At 45.7% G+C, this 22471-nt stretch overlaps 1 protein-coding gene across 1 annotated transcript in view; it reads right to left on the minus strand.

The window, feature by feature from the left end:
* The window catches only part of rnf220b (ring finger protein 220b), a 29823-nt gene extending 18357 nt beyond the window's left edge, over positions 1 to 11466 (minus strand). Inside the window, exons 1-2 of the mRNA XM_085449212.1 lie at positions 11188 to 11466; positions 9469 to 10080 (exon numbers count right to left, since the gene is read on the minus strand). Of these exons, the coding sequence (XP_085305338.1) occupies positions 9469 to 10060 (592 nt within the window). The 5' untranslated portion in view covers positions 10061 to 10080; positions 11188 to 11466. The remainder of the gene's footprint in view (positions 1 to 9468; positions 10081 to 11187) is intronic.
* Positions 11467 to 22471: the final 11005 nt, after the last annotated feature.

The raw sequence follows: 22471 nt of genomic DNA on the forward strand, positions 1-22471 counted from the left end.
AGCGTGGTTGACAGGTGTGACACGCAGACGCACGCACCGTAGCTTTGCCTCATTAAACAAACGTAAGGCCAGAATTTTAGTGTTTGTAACGCACCAAAACTCGACAGGAGCAAAGCCTGCCACTCTTATTTAAAACAGGAAAGAAAGATTAACTCGATTTGAACTGTTGCATGAAGCACGCTGTGGAAACGCAGACGAGGTCCACAGACGGTGCTGAGAGGCTACAGAGAAGCTGTTGGAGTATAATAAAAACAGAGATAACATGAGCTCTGCTGTTACGACTGATTGGACAAAAAGGAGAAAAAATGAAGATTTTGCTTCTACAGCTTCTTTAAAACACTGCTCTCTGAGAAGGAAACAGACCGGCTGAGAAGGAAGCATTTTTTATAAAACTGATCGCATGGATCAGCATCATTATCATCATCATCACTCTTCATCAATCAGCCTTAAGAAGGCTGCTCTTAAATTACCTGAACTAACTGAATTCAAGCATTTTTCTTGTGATTTTTCTGTTTGTTCTCCTGTACTCGCTTCATTTGTTTAAAAGTGGAAACATACAGCATGAAGACTGGCAGGAAAAAAGGGGCAATTAAAATATGCTCCGATTAAAAGGAGAAAGATGAGCTCATAAAGAAAGAACAGAATTCATCTGGTTAGCCAGAGAGGAAATGATCGCACATTTAGTAACAACAGTCAGAGAAATAATAACTTACTGTCTTTGAGGTGATTAATACTAAAAACTCCTGAACGTGAGGAAATCGCACAGTTTGCTCAAAACCAACAAAAACCCTGCAGATGCTGTTTCAAAGAATCTGTTTTCAGAATCAGAATCAGAATCAGAATACTTTATTGATCCCTGGGGGAAATTATTTTTTGTTACAGTGCTCCATTTTAAACCAACATTAAGACAAGACAGGCAATACGCTAACTAAGAATAGTACAATATATACATATATATACATACATACATACATAAGTCACTCATAAATAAATATTTGGAAAAGAAACATGTGTAGCTGTAGCAGTAAACAGTGTGTTAAGTGGATGCGTTGTACAGGGAGCCACAGGCAGGAATGATTTCCTGTGTCGTTCAGTGGTGCTTTTCGGTAATCTCAGTCTCTCACTGAACGAGCTCCTGTGACTGACCAACATGTCATGGAGTGGGTGGGAGGTGTTATCCAACATTGTCTTTATCTTGGACAGCATCCGCCTCTCCGACACCACCTTGAGGGAGTCCAGCTCCATCCCCACAACATTGCTGGCCTTACGGATCAGTTTATTAAGTCTGTTGGCATCTGCGACATTCTGAAACGACTGCAGTCGTGCACGCCAGCGTTTGCCAAGAAAAAAGCCTGATCAGTCTGATCCACAGCTGTTACTGTGCCGTCTTTTTACACTGGATTGTTGCTTTAGCCAAGTCATTTTGACACAAACAAGCGCATACGCTGCCCAACTCGCTCCCACCTGTTTTCCCATCACACACCTGTCCCACATGCACTTTGTGCAGCGCAGGTGAGCAGTGGAAACCTCACCCATCAGGCAACAGCACTCTAGAGAGACTTAACTAGTAGCACACTTCAAACAAAGTCTGAATGGTTTGTTTTTTCCAGGCAATGTGTAGCCGGAAAAAAGGACCCCGCAACGGGCCTGAAAGCAGTGTGAGCGGACAGCATCCTACTTTGGCTTCGTCCGTGAGCATCGCTGCAGATAAGACCTATCGCTCTCATCTCTCTCCTCGAGATAAGATCTGATACTGTCAGAAACGCCGCGCGACTGCTGCTGGTACGAGAGCACCACGAGCACCTGGTGTGTGATACACCTGTGTTTGGGTTAGTCACACTTCCTGAGGATGTTATTGTGTCTGCCTGGAGGAGCAAACAATTACAGCAGATGACGATGGTTTTATCTTCAAATGCTGGAAAGATACAGATGATTGAGCAGCTTCTCTTCAGTGACCCGCAGACACAAAGGCGAGGTTTTTAAGCGCTGATCGTGATAACTCATCGTGTACAAAGCGCCAAATTCTAAAGAAATCCACGAGGACGACGTATTCTTCAAGGAAGGAAAGCACTTGCTGATGTTTGTCGTTCTTGTTTTAGCGTTCACGCTTTTATAGGTGAAAATAAAGTTTTACATTTCAGTCCATGTAGAAGTAAGAAAACAAGAGACAAATTACAACAGGACAAACAAGCAAAGTGAGAACAACTGCCTTAGAGGTGAGTCGTTGCATCAATCAGCCATTACAGTGCAAACAAAGGTGAGCCGTATATAACGCTGCTGTTTTCTTTTGTGGCAAAAGGGCGCAACAGCTCAGCCTGCAGTGTGAGGCACCCCGGCACAGACGGGCGCCTCTCCCGAATTAGATGCCTTGTTAGGAAAAAGATATAGTGAGCTTTAATACAAGGCTCTGAGCAGAGGGGACAAGCTGGAAAGGCTTTTGCTGTTTTTGTGTGCGACTGGTAAGAAATGTGTCTGCAAACACACATCTCAGTGTGTGTGTCATTTACACTCACTGCCGTGTAGCCGTGGTGAGCGCAGCGCCGTGTGAGCCCTCCGTCAGCAAACACAGGAGAACAAAGAGGCCGGTGGCAGCGCCAGCGGGTGTAGATCTTCTCCGCTGTGTTGTCACTCCACGAGGTCACACAGGCGCCGCTCACAGTTCACTCTCCTCCACATGACTGATCAGGAGACTGGACTGAACCGGGCAACACGCACCAAGGTCGGCTCAGAAGCAGCTCTAACCCTCAGCTGATGTGATAATGATCCAACATCAGTCTGATTTATTTATTTAATGAAGCAGCAGCTGCCTCGAAGCACTTTATACGGAGCCCGGCGCTAACACGAGCAAACTTAGAAGAGCTGCTTAGTGTTCTTGTTTGATTCCATGGTGAGCATTCAGGGCAATCCTGAAAGGATCTCATAATGTTTCGAGTAAGCAAACACAGATTTCTGGCACTTTGAACTTCCTGTTTCCTTACACGACAATCTTTTTTTTTCTAATAACAATATAATTACGCCTTCTTTTGAAACCTGTTCAAATAAAACTCCTGGGGATTCACAGCTGGCACAATTGCACTGCACATCTGCGTGCGGATCTCATTTTTCAGATATTACAGAAGCGCTTTGACAGCGTTATGTAAGATCAGCCTCTGTGAGTCTCAGGATGGCAGCATTTGCATTGAAACAATCCACAGCATGTATCCCATAATCATTCAGCGATTGATTTGTGATTGGGCTAATAGGGTCGTGACCGAGACAATAGGACATATAAAGAGTCTCTGCTCTCACTCGGCTTCACAGACTCGCAGCCGGCCTGCCGAGCGCTGCCTGTGTGGTCTGCGGGGACAATTAGCACAATCTCCATACTAATGGCAGTTTGTAATGGACACTGCTGAGCCTGCCAGCCGCTGCGTGCACGCCGGTTTCCTTGCATATGCATGTGTGTGTAAGGGAATGTTTGAATACGCGCATATCCTTCCTCCCTGTGTGCAGCTTGGCATCTCCTCAAGACGAGGTACAGATGATGCACTGAGCTTCTGTGCTGATGTATTTTTATGTGCGTGAGTGTAAGTCGCCCATGTTTTACTGAGGCGAACCTCGTCTCCTCCCCTTTTGCTTGCAGCTCTAACCCTGCTCCACGGCCACTCATTAGCACCATAATAAAGACCTGAGACGACACGTAAAAGGTTATATACTGCTGGACTGCTGCTTTCCTACCAATTATCAGAGCTGTGATTTATGGCTGAGACCCAATGCAGCTCTCTGTGGAGAACTGGGGGAGTGTTTACACCTCTACACAGCGGGGTGAGGGGTCAGTCCTGCTAAACTTTGACCTTTCAGGCAGAGGTGCATAGCAGAGAGTTGGGCAAACAGTTAAGCACCGCTGGAAGCGACTTGATCGATCAGAGGGTCTTTAGGATGCACGTGGAAGTAATCTGTGCCGTTTCCTGTGCAGGAACGTGGTTATATAATTATTTAACTCCCCCACCCCAACTTTCAGTGTGTAAAATCACTCCCTGTTTGCTGAGTTGTTTGAGTTTCCCAACTCGGAGTGTGAAATTTATGCACTACACAACGCCGTCAAGAAATTCCCACACTGGAAGGCAGAGACAGGAGCCCGTGGTGTATAAACCACTTTGCGCTAACAGTCCCACAGTGCATAACGCTGCATTTTATAGCAGGAGAATTTACCATCCTACTGGGCAAAATGACAATTATTCATAAAAGTTCAAACTCTCAATTTGTTGCTCACTGGAGTAAACTGCTGGTGTCTCTTATATGGATACGCTGACATTTTCCAGGCCCCTGAAGTCATTTTCCTTTTATTCATTTTTTATTTTGTGAATCACCCCAAAAAATGCGCACTTGTTAATCAACAAAAAGTGCCAATCCTGCTCCCTGAGCCACTGAGTGATGTCAGGAAGTCGTGTATCTGGGAGGTGAAACTACCACGCCTGGCGTGCCTTTCACTTATTGGCTTTTGTCGAGCTCCTCCACAGCTGGGAGACTTGCAACAAGCACAATTGACATGCTGTAATGAGGTCTGTGTGTGTCACTGGCAGACAAGCGCTTACACACACACACGTATAGTTTCCATCATATATATGTGTTGGTTGCTGGCTGTTATCCAAGCATGCAGGATTGGTGGGGTCTTGCTGTCTGTCTCCTCAGCGGCATGTGTTTAACCCCAGAATTTGGCCTTCATGCCCTCCCTATCTGCCTCGCTGATTTGTTAAGCTCCAGGGACAGGACGAAGGACGTGTGTGTGTGTGTGTGTGTGTGTGTGTGTGTGTGTGTGTGTGCTACTTCTTACCAACACGGATTCAATCTAGCGAAACAGCATCTTTACCCCGAGCGTTTCCTATGCGCACACACACGTACGAAGGCTTTGATGTGAGATCACAGGCAGCAGGTCGATCAGCTGCACGTATAGAAAAGCAGAAACGGAGCAAAGAAAAGATGGAAAGAAGGCGTTCGTTTCAACGAGGAGGCTGTGTTAACGACCTCTGAGCCCCGCGCTCGTTACAACTCGCGCTCTTTACCTCGATGTCTCACACTCGAGCCTTCCACTCTGCAGCCACACCAGCTCGTGTGGGACGATCACGGCAGGAGACGGCGGCAGAGGCATCAACTACAAGATGTGTTATGACTCATGTTCTGTTGACCGTCTAACAGGTGCTGATGGTCACTGCAAAAAAAGACCCCCTCCTCCCCCCTCCTCCCCCCTGCTACTGTAAAATCTGCTTCCAGACCCACAGAAGTCTCGTCTGTCTGTGACGAGCAGTGTGGTCCACAGCCTCCTGAAGACGCTGGCATGTGTAGAGAACGCCTACACACACACACAAATGCTGCACACTCCATTCGCACATGCACAAACATATATGGGACCACACAGCGCACTTCTACACCAAGACAAGCTCCCTGCTTCCAGCCTTCATACGACGGAGAGAAGGAGGTAGAACAAAAAAAGCTGAGAAGACTTTCCCCTCCTGCCAGGATGAAAGCCTCCTTTAGTTGGGAGAACATTAGGAGGACAAACCACCATCACAACAGGAGGGGGAACAGCCAACCACGACGTGCTCTCACATCAAACGCAGCCACCATTAATATTGTAATGCTTCCTCCCCGAGCGCCGAAAACTAGGAACAAGACTGCAGTGTGGTCAGCGTACGAAGTGCTTACACCATGCAACTTTAAACAGACTCAGCATCGCCTCTCTGTGTGTGAAGCTGCCCGGTGACATTTCAGATCCTTTTTTATTTTCAGTCGGGAGAAAATGATGCTACACTTTTTTTCTACACCGTACTTTCCAATAAATGTGGTCTTATTTCCTTTAGTTCTTCATTTCCTGCCTCCTATTTTTACAAAACGTCACTTTTTGCAATGAACTTTTCTCACAGCACAGAAAAACAAAATCATAGCAAAGAACAAACCCTGCCCTGACGCATAAGGTTAGCGTGACTGTTGATGCATGCAGTCCATATGCTAGTCTGCCAGATAAGGAGTGTACACATAGGGAATTATAGCAGGTACTATATGTGTATGCATGAGCATTGAGTGGCTGCTATTGATCTCCTGTGGTCTGCTGGGGGATGTAAACACTGCGTCTTTCAACGAGAAGCTCAGCTCGATATGAACAGCCTTCAACGACAGCTGCACACAAAACACGGCAGGCGAGTCCTTCTTATCAAATCAGCAGAAACAACTGCAGTACGAGAGAGGCAGAGGTGTGAACGTGTAAGACAAGTTACAAGCACAATAAGTACATTTTTTAAAATGTGCGTTCGTGGTGGCTGCAGAAGCTGACAATATTCATATTTTCATGACCGAAGCAACACCAGCAGTCCTTAATTCACTTCCTAAGAAATGATAAATAAACTCATGTTCACCCAAACTCGCTGCAGCTTCGTTTGGAATGAGCTCAAACCCATCATGTGCCACGCGCCACGTCTAAGGCGAATATCGATTCTGCTCGAGCCGCACGGCGTGCCAACAACCCGTGAGTAACCAACCGTGGAGGACACTTGCACACTGAGCGCATCTGGTGGAGACTCCTCCGAGTGTGTCATGCTTAAATGTTTCCCCGCTGATACCTTCCCGCGGGACGTCGTTTCACGCAGGTGAGACTCTCGGAGCCTTCTCTTCCGAGTGAGGGTAACGCCTCCAGCGGCTCATTCAAAGGCCGAGTGTGGCCCTTCTTGCGTGCAGGCTCGGCACTCGCTCAGGAGATCGTTTAGGCTTTCATTCATCATTTTTTCCAACCTGACACAAGTAAACATGCAGTATAAAGTACAGTCACGTTTTGGAGAGGCCGTTTGTGAAATACACCAAACAGTGCTAAAGATTTACAACTGACAAGGACGTTTTTTATTTACCAAAGAAAAGTTCAATTAAAAGTTTTGTTATCTGCTGTTTTTAATATTCTGTTTGCCTTCACATGATTTCTGCAGGTGAAGGTGTTCTGGCAGCTGAATCCGCCGTTTAAGTGCTGCATCACAACACTAGTGCTCTCAAACATCTGGCTCCCATTATCACAGCTGTCACTTAGCTTTGCCACCACTGTGAGACGCACACACATGCACGTACGCACACACATGCACGTACGCACACACATGCACGTACGCACACACATGCACGTACGCACACGCAGCATCTGGCCCTGGCATGTTTTTTGCCACTCTACTCCTCCGGTTTCCCAAACTCGTGTTTCTGGTAAAGGAGCATTTTAGTTCCAGCTCAGTCCTGCAGTGGGAAGCGTCTCCCTGAGGAAAATAAGCATGACTCGCTCCAGTGAAGACATCTGCCCTTTGAAAGCGAGCGTGGCTGTTTGAACAGCTGTCAGTGCACACCGTGCATCTCAGACCTTCCCTGATAAAACGGCGGCGAGCCTGGGAGGGGAAATTGACACGAGGAAGACACTAAATGGACAGAAAAGGTGGCCGATGGCAATGACAGGCGACGCAGGTGGGGAGAGGTACGGTGTACCCGCTTGCTTGTCTGGACTGACAAAGAAACATGAGAGGAAACAAAACGCGTGGTCACCTGTGCGCACTGCTGGAGACAAAAACTCCTGCAGATCTTTCTGCTGATGGAAAACACAGAGGAGGAAGCTCACACAGGGAAAAGCCATTAGTTACTGTGCGTTCTGACAATGTAAATGTCAGTTTAAATATTCAGGTGTGCTGCGGAGCCACAGAGGGTCTCAGTACAAAGGGCCGAAAATGTTAAATGAAGATTTAAAAAGAAGCAAAACTCTGCACTGATGAAAAAACTAAAGGTAGGATTTTATGGTCTGCTTCGTACTTCCGCGAGAGCGCCTGCTGCCGCTGTGTGCGAGCAGCAGGCGCTCTCGCACCCAAAGAAGATTTCAAGCTTAACACTTAAGACTTTTGGTCCTGAAGTGACTGTCTGTTACCCAGTCAAGAGGAACAAGTGTATGTCAGACTTAGGAAAGTGCTGGGAGCTCAATTGCATTAAGGCTCTTAGTTTGCCCGAGCTGCAATCTAATTGGATAAAGCTGGAAAAGCAGCTTCCAATGTGCATGAATCCATTTTTCCTTTGGCACAGAGATGCTCCCCATGTTCCAGTCGACCCCGTCTTTTGTCCTTGTCAACATTCCCCAAATGAGATTCCCAAAATCAGGAGGTAAGCGCGCACGCACGAGCGCGCCGAGCAAACACTGTCAGGCAGACACACCTCTCACACCAGCGCGCCGGCTGGCATCTCGTCTTTCCCTGTCCTTATTAAAATTCCATATTGAGATTCCTCGCTGCCACTCCGCCTCCCTGGCCCTGTCACTCAGCTACCAGCCGACGACAAAATCAGCAAGTTTGCACAAAGACGAGCACATATGCATAGAGACACACACACGGCGCACAATCCAAACTTTTCTTAAGACGACTCGTCCCTGCTGCCGCCCTTTATGTGTGGGATGAAAGTTTCCTTTAGGTGAAATGTACGAGAGCGCGTATCTCCCCCCCCCGCCTTTGCCCCCTCTCCATCTCACCCCCACCCCCAGCTCCCTCTCATTGTCATTATTTTCGATGGTGTCCCCCTCTGATCTGCTGAGCCTTTGGGTGCTCTCTCCTCTCTCTCCTCCCTGGTCCCTTTCATCTGTCAGGCGCTCCCCTTTGGCGACCGCCACTGAGGGGGTTTGATTTCCCATCATGCCTAGCATCGCCTCCCCGACTCTGGCTCCTTCACTCCCTCCCCGCTGCCTCTGAGGCGAGTGTTGTGCCCCCGCGTCGTTGGGCAATTATCCCTGGGAGTAATGAGGAGCGTCTCTCCCTCTGCGGCATGCTGACTGACACCTCTCCCACTCATTTGTCAACAAATCAGACGGCTGGTGTGGGCGGCCATATTGAGCTGAGGGTTGTCGTAGGGAAGCTCAGGCTGAGGCGCATCGCCACGTCTCCCTCTCTCTTTTTCTGTATCCTCCTCCATCCCTTCCTCTCTATCTCTGCCACCTCGTTATCTCTGACAGGGTGTCATTCGTTCCAACTCTCACTCCTCCCGTGTTAACCCTCCACACGCTCCCATGTATTTGTGTTCCTCAGCCACCAAGAGAAATCTGACTTCCAACAGCCCTAATGGTCATATGTGGCTAATGATCACTGAGCTGAATAAGTGACAGCGTTCAATTTATTTGTGTGGAAGCCGCTCACAGCCTGCCTCTGTAAACACTTTGCCCGACTACATGCTGACGACTAAAGTGCAGAAGGGGGAAATGTTTTCAGATATGCCTTTACTCACAAAAGCTCCTTTCAATTTGTCACCTTTAGTGGATGCAGCTGCAGAGGATATGTTACCCTCATTGGCCCTGTCATGTCAGGGGCGAGCAAAGCCTTTGATGTGCTGGTTAAACGCTGCATACTTTAAAGAAGCCCGATGAGTGACTGCGCTTTCTCTTTAGATACGAGCTGGGAGAATTGTGCAAACATAACAGCGCGTCGTGTGCGTCTCACTCACTGTGCTCTTTGCGCTCCTCGGGGCTCGATGAAGCCTCTCCATCAGACAGCAGGCCGGACATGGAGAACAGCTTCCTCCCCGACTCCTCCCCAGCTTTGAGGGAGCCTCCGAGGGAGCCAAAGTCAAACTCCTTCCCCTCCACCTCTGGAAAGCAGCTTTTCAGCCTCTTGGCGGGGGTGAAAGCAGACTGGTAACCCCCGGACTCCCTCTCATCTTGAGGCGAGGAGAAAGGCCGGAAGGCGCCCACACCGCTGTGGTTGAGCATGCCCAGGGTGGAGCAGTCCAGGTTTGGTGGGGTGAACTGTGGGTGCAGGTGGAGCAGGGAGGCCGGGAAGTCTCGGGACGAAAAGGTGCCTGACATGGGGCCCTGGCGCTGATACATGGAGGTAAACGTGTAGGAGGCTGAAGGGAAGGGGAGGTGGAGGTCCTTCTCCACAGAGACGGGGACGCCGAAGGGCCTCGGCGCTTGGCAGGGGACAGAGGCGTCTCGGCCAGACTCTGCAGTGGAAGCTAGGACCATCAGGGCAGGGGACGCCAGTGGAGCCGGTAGGTAGGAGGGGCTGTCCATCTTGAAGGGGCGGTGGAGGTCCATTCACCTCCTTTATGCTGGTTCTGAGAAGACGAGGAGACAAACGAGAGGAGAGAGAAAAGTGTTTGGATGAGACACAAGAAGAAATGATTCTCAGTGACTGTTGTTAGGCAGACAGGAAATTATTTCATTTTGTCAAATTTACAGGAAATTGTTTGATGTCCTCTTTAACGACAAGATCTTGATTTCTTCATTTTGTGAAATACACCCAGCTGCTTTTGTGAGGCATTTTTACAATTACAGGTTTCGACTAATTTCAGCAGAAAAATGGGTTTGAGGAGGCCTACTGCGCCTGTAAATAATTACGACGGGAATAAATTGCCAATAAAACACACACGTAGCTGGAGCCTGCAAAGGATCGTTTTGATAGCGAAGTCTAAGCGATTAAATTGGGGAAATCATGCAAACGCATTTGGGAAAGACGACGATTCTTTTTTTCTCCTTCTTCTTTCAGACTTGAAAAGAGAATAAATCAAGACAAATGTGTCCGGTAAAATTAAATTCTAGGAATATTTTTGTTGTTGTTTTTATTCTTTTTTGTTCTAAGGCACAAAAGTAATCTGTGCTGACGCGCAAAAGACTGAGCCGCTTTAGTTATTGAGAAGTTTGAAAAAGTGCGCTTCATATGAAATGATGAGAGGCCTCAAACAGGGAAAAAGGTTTGGGCCCACACAAGCACTTTTTTTTTCTTACATCAGAAGCAAAACTATTCAGGAAATTTACCAAAAACAAAATAAAAGTTGGGACTCTTAAGAGGGACAAAAACGACTTAATTTTTTTAAAACAAAAAAAGCCCCTAAATGAACAAACTGGCAAAATACAGACGAAACGTTGCAAATTACTGACAGTTTTTCAGCGCCTCGAACTTTCTGCTCGCGTCCAAGAGCGCAAATGCGACCCCGGTTTATCCCAGGAATTAGCCTCCCACCGTTTTTCCAAGTCTTTCCACGAGTGTGTTATAAAAGTGGGGGCTTTTTTCTCAGTAAGCTCACAAGTTCCCTAACTTTAGGAAAACACACGCAACAAAACCTCACACCAGAACACATGGCAATCAAAAAGCCAATTAAACCAATTAAACCAAATGAAGGCGTAATCACTGGAATTATCGCGAAGCATCAGTCGGCACTTACCGTGATGAAGTCTCGAAGCGAGATTTATTTCGCCGCCAACTCTCTCTCTTTCTCACTTTGCCTTTCTTCCAAGTTACAGTTAATTTCAAGGACGCGGCACTTTCTCCCGGTTACGCAGGAATGAGAGAGGGAAAAAGACCTGCAGCTGCGGGCAGCGTCGGCTTTTTCGGTCCTCCTCCAGATGTTGTGAGTGTTTACGAGTTAAGGCTGAGATGAGGCGCGTAGCTGCTGTGTTCCTGCGCAGGATCGAGGCATCAGTGAGTGGACTGGCTGCGGGTCGGTCTGTCTCTGTTGGTCTGTGCGCTCTGTGTGACAATCCCCCCTCCACCCCTCTCTTTCCACTTTACCCTGCCCTCTTTCTCTGTAGCCTCGTCCCCCCCACCCCTCTCTCCTCCGCGCTCTCCCCCTGAGACACGCCGCGTGCGATGGACACATTCAATTTCTCGTCCTCGTTTAAGGTGAGTTACAGTGAAATTGAGTCAAAAGAAAAATGCACTTATCAGCTGCCCAGGGTGGGTGTGGATAAGAAGAGAACTTGAGGGATTAAAAGTGTCAGATTATATCTGCGAATATAGAATCAAACGTGGTAACTTTCACTGAAAACTCGTGAATATCCGGTTATTGTCACCTGCGCTTCTTAACTCGCAGAGTCGAATCCACCACATCAGTCTGAGTTTATGAAGGACGTGCATGCACCAAAATTAAACCTTTCAGCTGCTTTCAGTGCATTAGTGCTATATACTAAGTTCACCAACTCATCGCTTTCTGTGCGCCCGCGCACGCGCGAGCGAGCGCGTGTGGCGCCGCTGCTTTGAATGGCAGGTAAATGAGTTATCTGCTCCTCCGTGGCTCACTGAGCATGTACAGTCGCCAGCCTGTGTGACTGACACTTGGGAATATTCCCTTTTGATGAGACACAGTGCAAACCAATGGTATTATTTGTCACAGATAATCTGCTTTCAAGTCCAACACATTACGCGCGGCGTAATATCTACATTATTCATATCTGATTTCCAGCACATTGTCAGAAAGAACAGCTCAGAGCGCCACAAATCAGCCCAAATCACTCTTAATTTGTTTTTATCGGTATTGGTATTGCTTAAAGACTTTTTGAAATAATGTAATTGAAATAATTCCTTATTCCCTCGAGCCAATCCAGAGGCTTTACACTGCTAATCTAATGTGACACGCAATTTCCGTCTCTCAGACGATTGCTTCCCCTCAGGTCCCTGTCTTTAATGAACAGCCATTTGGCTGTGAGCCTGTGTGCCTGCATTTGTACGTGTGTGTGTAATCAGAGAGCGAGACACAGTCCTGAGATAGGAAATGAGTGAAATGGGAATATCCCGGCCAAGAAGACACAAGGAAGAGGGTTGTGGGGAAACATAGCTTGAGATCAGTGGCTTCGCTGTACTAAATCAGCCTGAAAACACACCACATAATTGAGATGTAAAAATAAACACTGACTCTCTCGATGGCATTAGCCAAGAGTGAAGAGGGCCACCGTTTAGCCTGGACAGTTCAGCTGTCTCCCGCATCCTTAAAATGCTCCCAGAGATGAAGCTTGCCATGTGCACCACTTCCTTTCACACCCAGCCGCTGGTGGAGAGGTGGAGGGCCAGACAGCAGATGCAGACCTTTAAAGGGACACGTAAACCAGACCGACTCTGTCGCCGTGTTGCCCTCGGACCAGTACGGGAGCGTGCAACACATGTGTCCCTCGTGACAAAGCAAGGTCACTGCTCCGCTTAGAGAGCTCCCTCTCATTCAGTCCTTGTTGTTTTGAGGTCACACATACCGTCACACACCCGCACACGCCAGGGGTAAAGGCGAGGATTAAACGCAGAGGATTCCCAAACTGAATGACCTCCATTTAATTGCAAATGTGTAATCAAAAGTCACCTTTTTTGGAAACCCCTCCTCTGTTGTTTGGCTAAGAAACACCAAAAATATCCTAATTTGCCAACTGATCAGTGAACACCCGCTCCCCACGAGTGGCTGCATTGACATTACGATTATTATATCTTCCCCGTTCCTCCAATTTGCCCCGTGTGCTAGTAGCCGTGGGGGGTGCGCAGTGGATGATGGGTGTGTGTCCTGCAGGCCCAGTGAAGTGTTAATGATGTCCCCGCTGCCTCAGCCAGGTTACGGCACAGGGACCGTTAGCCGCCCAGGGTAACTGCACGGCTCCCAGAATAAATTGCCACCCGAAGCCACGCAGGCTGGTCAGCCAGCCAATTACAGGCCTGCCCGCTCAGCTGAGGATGATGGGATGCGATGTTAATTGTAAGCTTTCATTTTCTGGCAGGAGGTGAGTCACTTGGCTGTCTTCTTGACTGCCGTACACACGCAGAGCATAACATCTTAATGCACGCAGTTTATGCTTAGAGTGTGTGTGTGTGTGTGTGTGTGTGTGTGTGCGTGTGTGTGTGTGTGTGTGTGTGTGTGTGTGTGTGTGTGTGTGTGTGTGTGTGTGTGTCTTTTTGGTTCTGGTTTATGTGGTCATATTCATCTGCCCCATCTCGCTCCGTTTTTTTCTTCCTTTAAAAGAAAATTGAGTTTTGAATCATTTACAAGCAGTTTTAATGGTATTTAAATGTTACAGCTTAGTTTCTGTGGTCTTCAGTGTAATTCCCAGCAAGTAAGAGATGAGATGAGGGGAATTAAATCAACATGATGAGAGTTCTTCACTTCTTTTATTAGGATGCCAGAGGTCATCTGTAGAGTCTTTTAACTTTCTCAATTGGAGTAGTGAACAGTAAATCGTCAAGTTTTATTTTTTTTACTCTGCCTTTCATATCAGTTGTTGTTGCTTTTTTTCTGGGGCACTGGATAAACTAAGTTACTGCTGTAATCATTCCCACAGACCAATTAGAGATAATTACTTTTTGCTGTGAGACTCACAATGTCCAATTACAGCAAAATGGCTTCAAAATTCATACAATGTTGCCAAATTAAAAGCAAAATGATATAAAAACGGGCCGAATGATTATTGTTTTGTTTTGGTGGGTGTACCTGCTGGTGAAGTTAAAGGAGAGCCGGGCACAATTCAAAGTCTCACCGACGGTGACGGGAAGAGCCCCGGCAGCATCAGCAGTGAAGATGAAGAGCGCTCAGTTCTCTGGAGTCAGTTGGGTAGTAGTCGTGCACCCGAGTGCCACACTCTTCTCAGTATATCAACATAGAGACTGTCTGGTAGCAGTGCTATGGAGAGAGAGGTTAGCTACTATATTAACATACAGAGAGACAGCGCCAGAGCAGAGCAGTCTGCCAAAGACTCAGCAGTGGAAGTGAGACACAGAGAGGCCATCGACCAGACAGCTGCAAGATGGAGTGGAAGAGAACGTGTGAGAGATGAGCTGTCGAACATGTGACGGGTCCCCAAAGCAGCGTGTGAGCGTGAATGTGAGCAAGAATACAGAGAGGTGCATTATGGTCTCAATCATTGATCGCTTCCTCCCGAGGGGGCGGGCGTCTGCCCTCCGCCACACGTGTAAACACACTCGGCTGTGTGTGTTCACATTCACAGCACACTGTTGTGTTTCCTCAACTTTTGTCGCTACTCTGCCGCCAAATGTGTGACGGTTTAAGAATCCCACAACTTCTTCAGCACTTTCAGGAATGTGTCTCAGACACATGACGGCTTTTACTCGAGCCTAGTTTTAGGAAACGTGACGGTGATAAACTGAAGGAACGTGTTACCTGTGCGATGCATCGCTGATAGGTGTGGTGGGATACCAGGTGATGTAGGACTCATGAGTGACAGGAAGGACGAAAGGATTAGAAAAGAAAGACAAAGTGATGCGGTGGTTAAAGGTCACGGTCCAGTAGAGGCTGCAGATGCAAACAGCAATAAGAAATCATACTGTACACCAACACGGTTATTTACATCGTGCTTTCAAAGACACGGGGACATTTGTTTTTGTTACCTCCTGCAAAAAAATAACCATTATCACCATTATAACCATTATCACCACATACAATGCTGATCATTGTTTGTTGTTTGCAGTGCCAGAGGGAAATATATGTAACGCATTATTCAGAATAATGTATTTGACTAAATGCATTTAGGTCTTAATAAGCAGAATTAAAACAGCTGATTTTCCATCTTCTGTCTCATAATTCTGAAACAAGTCGTCTAAGTTCCCACATCTAAAAAAAGAAATATTAATAAACCCAGCAGAGTTAAACAGGCTGTTGTTTCATCGAGAGAAATATTTAAATATCGCAGAAAGAATAAAATACAGATCGTCTGTTGGAGGTAAACAGGCCTGAAAACAGTCCAACTAAATTTGCCAAAACAATTACAGCAGCTAAATTCAGAGTTTATTAAATACAATAAAAAATTTATTTTATATATTTATTATTATTATTCTTACTATTAATTAATGATGATTTTACCCTAATTATTATCAACATATAGCCAGCACAATATTTGTGTCGAACAACACCAAACATCTTATTTCTAATGTCTTATTTGTCAATATACCAAAATCTGCAGTCCTGTTGTTCGTCCAGAGACTCGGCCTGTGCGTCTGCACACAGCTGACAGGCGAGCAGAAAGTTACACGTGCAGCACGTTCAGTGTTTCAGAAATAAACAACACAGATTTGAGCCAATAATGACGAATTTATTCTTCAGGTTTTCACCACGTTACAGGAATGACACGTCACTAAAGTGAAGTACAACAGCCAGTGAATCCAAATGACTCAAACTGGGCTCTGAAAATATCATTTTTATAACGACCGCCGGCTCCAGCGCTCCGCTCACCCAGCTGATGGTTTAAAATAGGCAGCCTTGTAATCGCGCACTTACACTCTTTACATCTGGAGGTTAAATAAATGGATTACTCATCGTGTGTGCATTATTCATGACCTGCTGCCCAGCTGTCAACACTGTAGTTAAGTTGCTGAGCAGGTCTCTTTAACAAACGAACTAAGCTGAGATGGGCAAATTTACCAGTAACAAGATGTGTTATTCTCAACGATAAATATCAGGGAATGTTTTCAGTCCCACCCGGGAATCATAATCCGTTGATGTGGAAGCTGCTTGCCTGCTGTGTGCGTTTCCTATCTTCTGGTCATCTTTACCTAAACGCTTGTTTATCCTCCTGACTTTGGAAAAACAGAGGTCAAGAAAAAAATGGGCGTTTGTCACAGTCAGAGGGATTTCTGGGGTCTACTTTGGGTGGCACTAATTTAACAAACATGGACGACGAAGACTCTGAAAGGCAGCTGGTCCTGCTTTCTGCTTTTCATGTCTTTAGCCGGCTGGACAACAGAACACCTTTGAACACTTGTTCAAACCCGTCTCGAGTGGCTGCGCCTGGATTTTCTGCCCATTTTTTGGTCGTAATCTTTCCACCTTTTTAATGTTTGGATTTTAAAGCCATGTTACCTGTAATCCAGGTGAGACTCGAAGGGGAAAAGATGGAAACGTGTAAAAGCTTTTGCAAACAGCGCTGTCAGCCGGTGTCCTCAGCCCACCATGCAGTCTGCACACATAAATACAACACTGCCCACCACCAAACATCACACCCTTTCCCCTCCCCTCACTCTGCGCCGAGGCCCCGTCCTCGCTCCTCTCTCACCGCCATGAGGCTGACACTAATGTGACACTCTAGAAAATAATTACCAACAAACGCACTGCTGACTGCAAACAGCTCGCTCCCCTCAGTGGACTGTCACTAGTCATTAGTCTGAACCCTGGGTGAGGACAGGACCACAGAAATGGGGGTTGGGGGGTGGGTGGGGGGTTAGGCGATGAGGAGGAACATCCACGTGAAGAAGAAGAAGGAAATAAAGAGGAAGAAGGGAGATCCGACAGGTAAGATGGAAACAATCTGCTTTGCAGGTGTAAAACCTGATAAACAGAGTTGTGAGATAAGATAAGATAGAACTTTATTAATCCCTCGGGTGGGTTCCTCTGGGAAATTCGACTTCCAAAAAGCACAGCAACGACCGAAGTTACAGTTACAGAATTGTTATATATATATATACACACACACACACACACACACACACACACACACACACACATAAATACAGAGACAAATATAAATAAAATATACAAAGGGGATAAATAGAATAAATAGGAATAAAAATAAAAATACAAGGGAATTGCACATTTCAAGTATTGAGTCTATTGCACTGTTGACTATTTACAAAAAGTATTGTACAGTGAGGTGAAGAGGCACTACAGCTTAGTTGTTCCCCCCTCCTTTGTCCTCCTGTTTCCCCTCCCTCTCCCCTCCAGAGAGGAGTTAAACAGTCTGATGGCGTGTGGGACAAAGGAGTTTTTAAGTCTGTTAGTTCTTGTCTTGGGGAGAAGCAACCTGTCACTGAACAGACTCTTCTGGTTGTTAATGGCCGTGTGCAGAGGATGCCCAGCATTGTCCATAATGTCCATCAGTTTCTTTAATGTCCTTTTCTCTGCCACTGTCACCAGAGTGTCCAGCTTCATGCCGACCACAGAGCTAGCCCTCCTGATCAGTTTCTCCAGCCTGGATGAGTCCCTCTTTGCTGTGCTGCTCCCCCAGCACACCACAGCATAGAAAAGTACTCCAGCAACCACCGACTGGTAAAACATCCTCAGGAGCTTCCTGCAGATGTTAAAGACCTCAGCCTCCTGAGGAAGTACAGTCGGCTTTGGCCTTTTTTATACAGGTGCTCTGTGTTGCATGAGTTTGAGCGTCCTGTTGTTTCGGCCCAGTCTTCATCATTTGCCCCCTCTGCTGGTTTATATTATATTAACTGGGGCCCAGTAAAAACACCTGCCCCAGTTTGCCCTTTAAACTGAGTGCTCAGTATGCTGGCTCTATAGTGCTGAACCCTGATTTTCTGTGGTTTCAAACAAAGCAGGTTGTTGTCGTTGTTGCTTCACACGTCCCCGTGACAGGAGCTGGTTACACGGTGCAAAGGAAGAGTGCGGCAGCACTGGAGAGGCTCGTTTCTAACAGGGAAGGAGCCGACACAGTCAGAGGCACCACAGCGCCCGTGAGAGGTGGGCGGATCGACAGTGTCGATGCTGGTATTGGTATCGGATCGACGCTAACGTGACAGGATCGATTCTTTGTCTTTAAGTTCAGTGGATAATAATAAGTCAGCGTGCAGACGGCGCGTTTAAACTCCAGTCTCCAGAAAACGTTGTTGAAAGAAGCTGAAAGGTTGTTGTGTTATTTAATTATTTAATTACTGTGGAACGAATTGCAGAAGTGATGACACGCTGCTCGCTGTAAGGCCAAAGTGTCAGTGCTGGAAACTGCGGCCCAACGTGCAGTATCACAGAGCACTAATGACTATCGTGCTTTCATAGAACAATTATTTTCATACAGTGATTCTAATTTGGATTCATGTCGATGAAAATGCACAGAACCGTGAAATATTCAATATAATAATTATTGTATTTCTATATGAATCATTTAATATGTTGTTTTGCTCTCATTGTGACGGTTTGACTTTGTTGCTCAGATTTGGATATAAAGTGATGCATTTTCACTGAGCTGTCCACGTTTATTTATCCTGCATGAAAGAGCGCAGCAGAGACACCTTTGCATTATTATGTGTAAGCGTACCTGGATGATCTCAGCGGCTCGACATCTTTTCTGGAGAAAGTGAAGATTTCAACACTTGCAGTTAGAAAACAGAGAAATCTGTGGTCCAGGTAAGCAAATAGTTTAAAGAAAGAAAAGCTGCTCAGCCTGAAAACTGTTCAAGGTGGCAGCAATTCCAACACAATTATCCAAATGCCACAGGGTACATCAATTCTTTGAACACCGACCCCCCTCCTGAAGACTGTTATTTGAGTTGCCTTAGGGGGCAACCGTGCCAGAGAGAGATTAAAATTTTTTACAGCTTCCACAATGGCCAATATTAAAATGTCTCGATACATCTGCCTGGCTATTTTGATTGGTAACTTAACCCCTGACTCCTGAGCAAAAAAAGAGCCATTCTCCGTGCTACTGTCGCCAGGCTGCAGTCTAATTCTTGTATGATTCAGGCTAATGAGGCAGTAATAGGTCCTGTGTGTGTGTGTGTGTGTGTGTGTGTGTGTGTGTGTGTGTGTGTGTGTGTGTGTGTGTGTGTGTGTGTGTGTGTGGATGAGAAGGTTATTACAGTGTATTGGAGACGTGAGCAGGAGGAGGGCCTCTCTGAAGTAGGGATGAAGGGTTCTTATTGTACAATAATTGGAGGGTGGGTTTAATCTGTGAGCAAGAAATGGTTTGCCCTCTTTAAAATATAGCGAAGCTGCTCGTTGTTAGTCTTCTTCTATAAAAACAGGCACACTGGACTGAAGCAAGCGCCCCTGTTTCAGTTCGGTTTCAGTCGCAGAAAGCAGGAGACGAGGAGTTGAAGGAAAGTGAAAGTGTGTCTGTCTCTGTGTCATCAAGCCAATGGCTTCATCCAGCCTTATCCTGAACCATGAAACCATAGTGCATGACACCCTTCTATGCTCTGCACAGATATGGCTATTCACTGTTAGCACAGAGATTTGACAAGCCAGACTGATCTCACTCAACAGCCTGGGTCAAATGGATGACTGTCACAGTCTTTTTGTATCTGTCTCTCTTTCTCCTCCCCCCATCCTCTGTTCCACTTTGCACACCCTCATCTTTACTCCTCACTTGCTGCCAATCTCCCAACGTTGCCTGTTCAAATTGACAAATTCAACCAGCTACAAGAGAATAAATGGAATAGAGAGAAGAGACCCCTGAAGGGGATAATCTTTCCAGAGGAAAAGATGTGGTTGGCTGGGAGGCAGGTGAGCGCGTTCATCTGTTATTCGCAGTGTAAACAGTCAGATGTAAATGTTTCTCACAACAGTACAAACACTGTGAAACATAAATCTCCCCAATGTAACAGGATATGTTCGTGTTTTTAAAGAAAGGTGGTCCGAACTCTTCTGTCCTCTCAGAGCAGCTGTTTGTTTCAGTCTTCAGCAGAGATGGGCAGTAATAAAGTAATCTGATTACTTTTTCGAGTAACGAGTAATGTAAGGGATTACTATTGCAAAAAGTAATTAGATTACCGTTACTTTCCCATTAGCACGCTGCGTTACTGCGTTACTAAACCGTCGTGATGAGTCTCATGACAGTGACGTGCGAGCGTGCGGCGTCCGTGGTAACAGACGTGTGCAGATCAACAATGGATAACATGGAGCGATGGAGAGAGTACGACCGTGCAGCGTTTACAGCGTGGAAGTAATCACATTACTTTGAGTTTAATTCTGTAAAAAGTGACACAAACATCAGCGTCAGCTGCTCACTCTGCGTGGGAGGGAAACTTGTTTCTACAGCGAAAAATTAAACTTAAATCTGAGCGCGCAGCGAGCGCGCTGCCACGGGAACGTGACGCTCACAGAGAAACCCCCGCATCCTCCCACTGACATGACCGCTGTGGGCAAACCTCCACCCGCCCCACTCCTGCGAAACAGCTGACAATAGATTTAAGAGCTGCTGAGTCTTTGATTTTATTTATTTTTACTGTGTTTTACTTGCATCTATTTGAAAGAGTGAACACAAAACGTGATTTGATTTTATCTGCTGGAACATGCAGACAATAGGTTTCAATGTTAAACACATCTCTTCAAGTCAAAGACTTGCATATAATTACATCTTTGCTTAATGCAAGGTGCAGAAAATTAAAAAATTAAAACTAATAAAACAATTTTTAAAAAAGAGATTTCCATTGGATTCAATTTTATATGATGGATTATGCAGAAAAATTGAATTGGGCTGTGTGACAACAGAGCAGTTGCAGTGCTCTGCATGTGTCCCATATGTGTTGACCTTTTTTTTGCACATTATTCTGTTTCTGTGTATTTGCTATGATTTGCTATTTGTCACATTGCTGCACTCACTATCTCGGGTTTGTTTGTGGAAGCGTTCTGTTGCCTTCAAATCAAACATTCTGCAAATTACACTGAATACTCAGTTACACGTTTCTTTATATTTTATTATGTTACAGATTAAGTCATTTGTTCATACTTTGTTCTGTCTTTTCAGTCTTCATGAGGTCAGCTGTGGGGAAACGCCCGCCTAGCATTTCCTCATTTTAAAGTGCTGCTGATGTCACACATGACATCAGCAGGTCGAACCAAGTGGAGGGGTTTCTTTTTCCATAGAGACGCTTCCTTTTGTTTGAGTCAAGGTTTAAAGGGATTTGTTGAATCTTTTTCCTTTCGTTAATACTGCCATTTAGTTGTGTAAATGTGCTAATTAGAAGTGTGAAGAGGTTTTGTGTCTTTTTAATCATCTGTGTAGAGTTTTAGATCCCTCAGTGTGAGTGCGTGGCACTGGCTGGGCTAATTGAAGGGAAACGCTGGCCCTATTTAAAGCCAGTCTGCACCAGATTCAGGGGAGAGAGGAGAATTGTGTTGTGTTGTGAGATCCATGTTCTGTTGAGTTTTGTTAATTGAGTTACTTTGGGGGGAAGTTTTGTTAAGTTACAGATTAAATTGAGTTCACTGTAAATAAATTGCTCGCCTCTGGAAGCCTGAGGTGCGTAGTCTGCTTCCCTACCTCCTTCCCTACCTCCTTCCCTACCTCCTTCCTTGACATTTGAGTGTGACTACCTCACAGGCTGAAAGATCTGTTACTTTATTACCTACTCAGGTTGTGTATCATGCTTTTAAAAAGCAACTAAGTAACTAATTACTTTTGCAAATGAGTAATCAGTGAAGTAACAGGATTACTTTTTTGGAGAAGTAATCAGTAAGTAGCTACTAATTACTTTTTCAAGTAACTTGACCAACACTGGTCTTCAGAGGACAGACACAGTGTACCTGATGGTTTGTGATTACAACAGTCAAAGAGTGGCCGCTTGGTAATACCGCATAATACTGTATCAGTATCATAATACTGTATCAGAATCATAATACTGTATCAGTATCATAATACTGTATCAGAATCATAATACTGTATCAGAATCATAATACTGATACAGTATCATAATACTGTATCAGTATCATAATACTGCGGTATTACCATAATACTGTATATATATCAGTATCATAATACTGATACAGTATCATAATACTGTATCAGAATCATAATACTGCGGTATTACCATAATACTGTATATATATCAGTATCATAATACTGTATCAGTATTATGATACTGTATCAGTATCATAATACTGCGGAGGGTGAAAGGTGCAGAGAGAGAACGCAGAATCCCTTTTCACTGTATTTTTCTCTTCTTACAAGCTTTCAGGGATGGATCGCGTCATCAAAGCGATTGTCGAAACCTTTAATTTCCTGTGAGCCAGCGGAGGTCTGGACACG

The sequence above is a fragment of the Copadichromis virginalis genome, linkage group LG23 (assembly GCF_057382275.1).
Source record: "Copadichromis virginalis isolate Kocher_CV1m ecotype Utaka linkage group LG23, C_Virginalis_male_GT1.1, whole genome shotgun sequence".
NCBI classification, from domain to species: Eukaryota; Metazoa; Chordata; class Actinopteri; order Cichliformes; family Cichlidae; genus Copadichromis; species Copadichromis virginalis.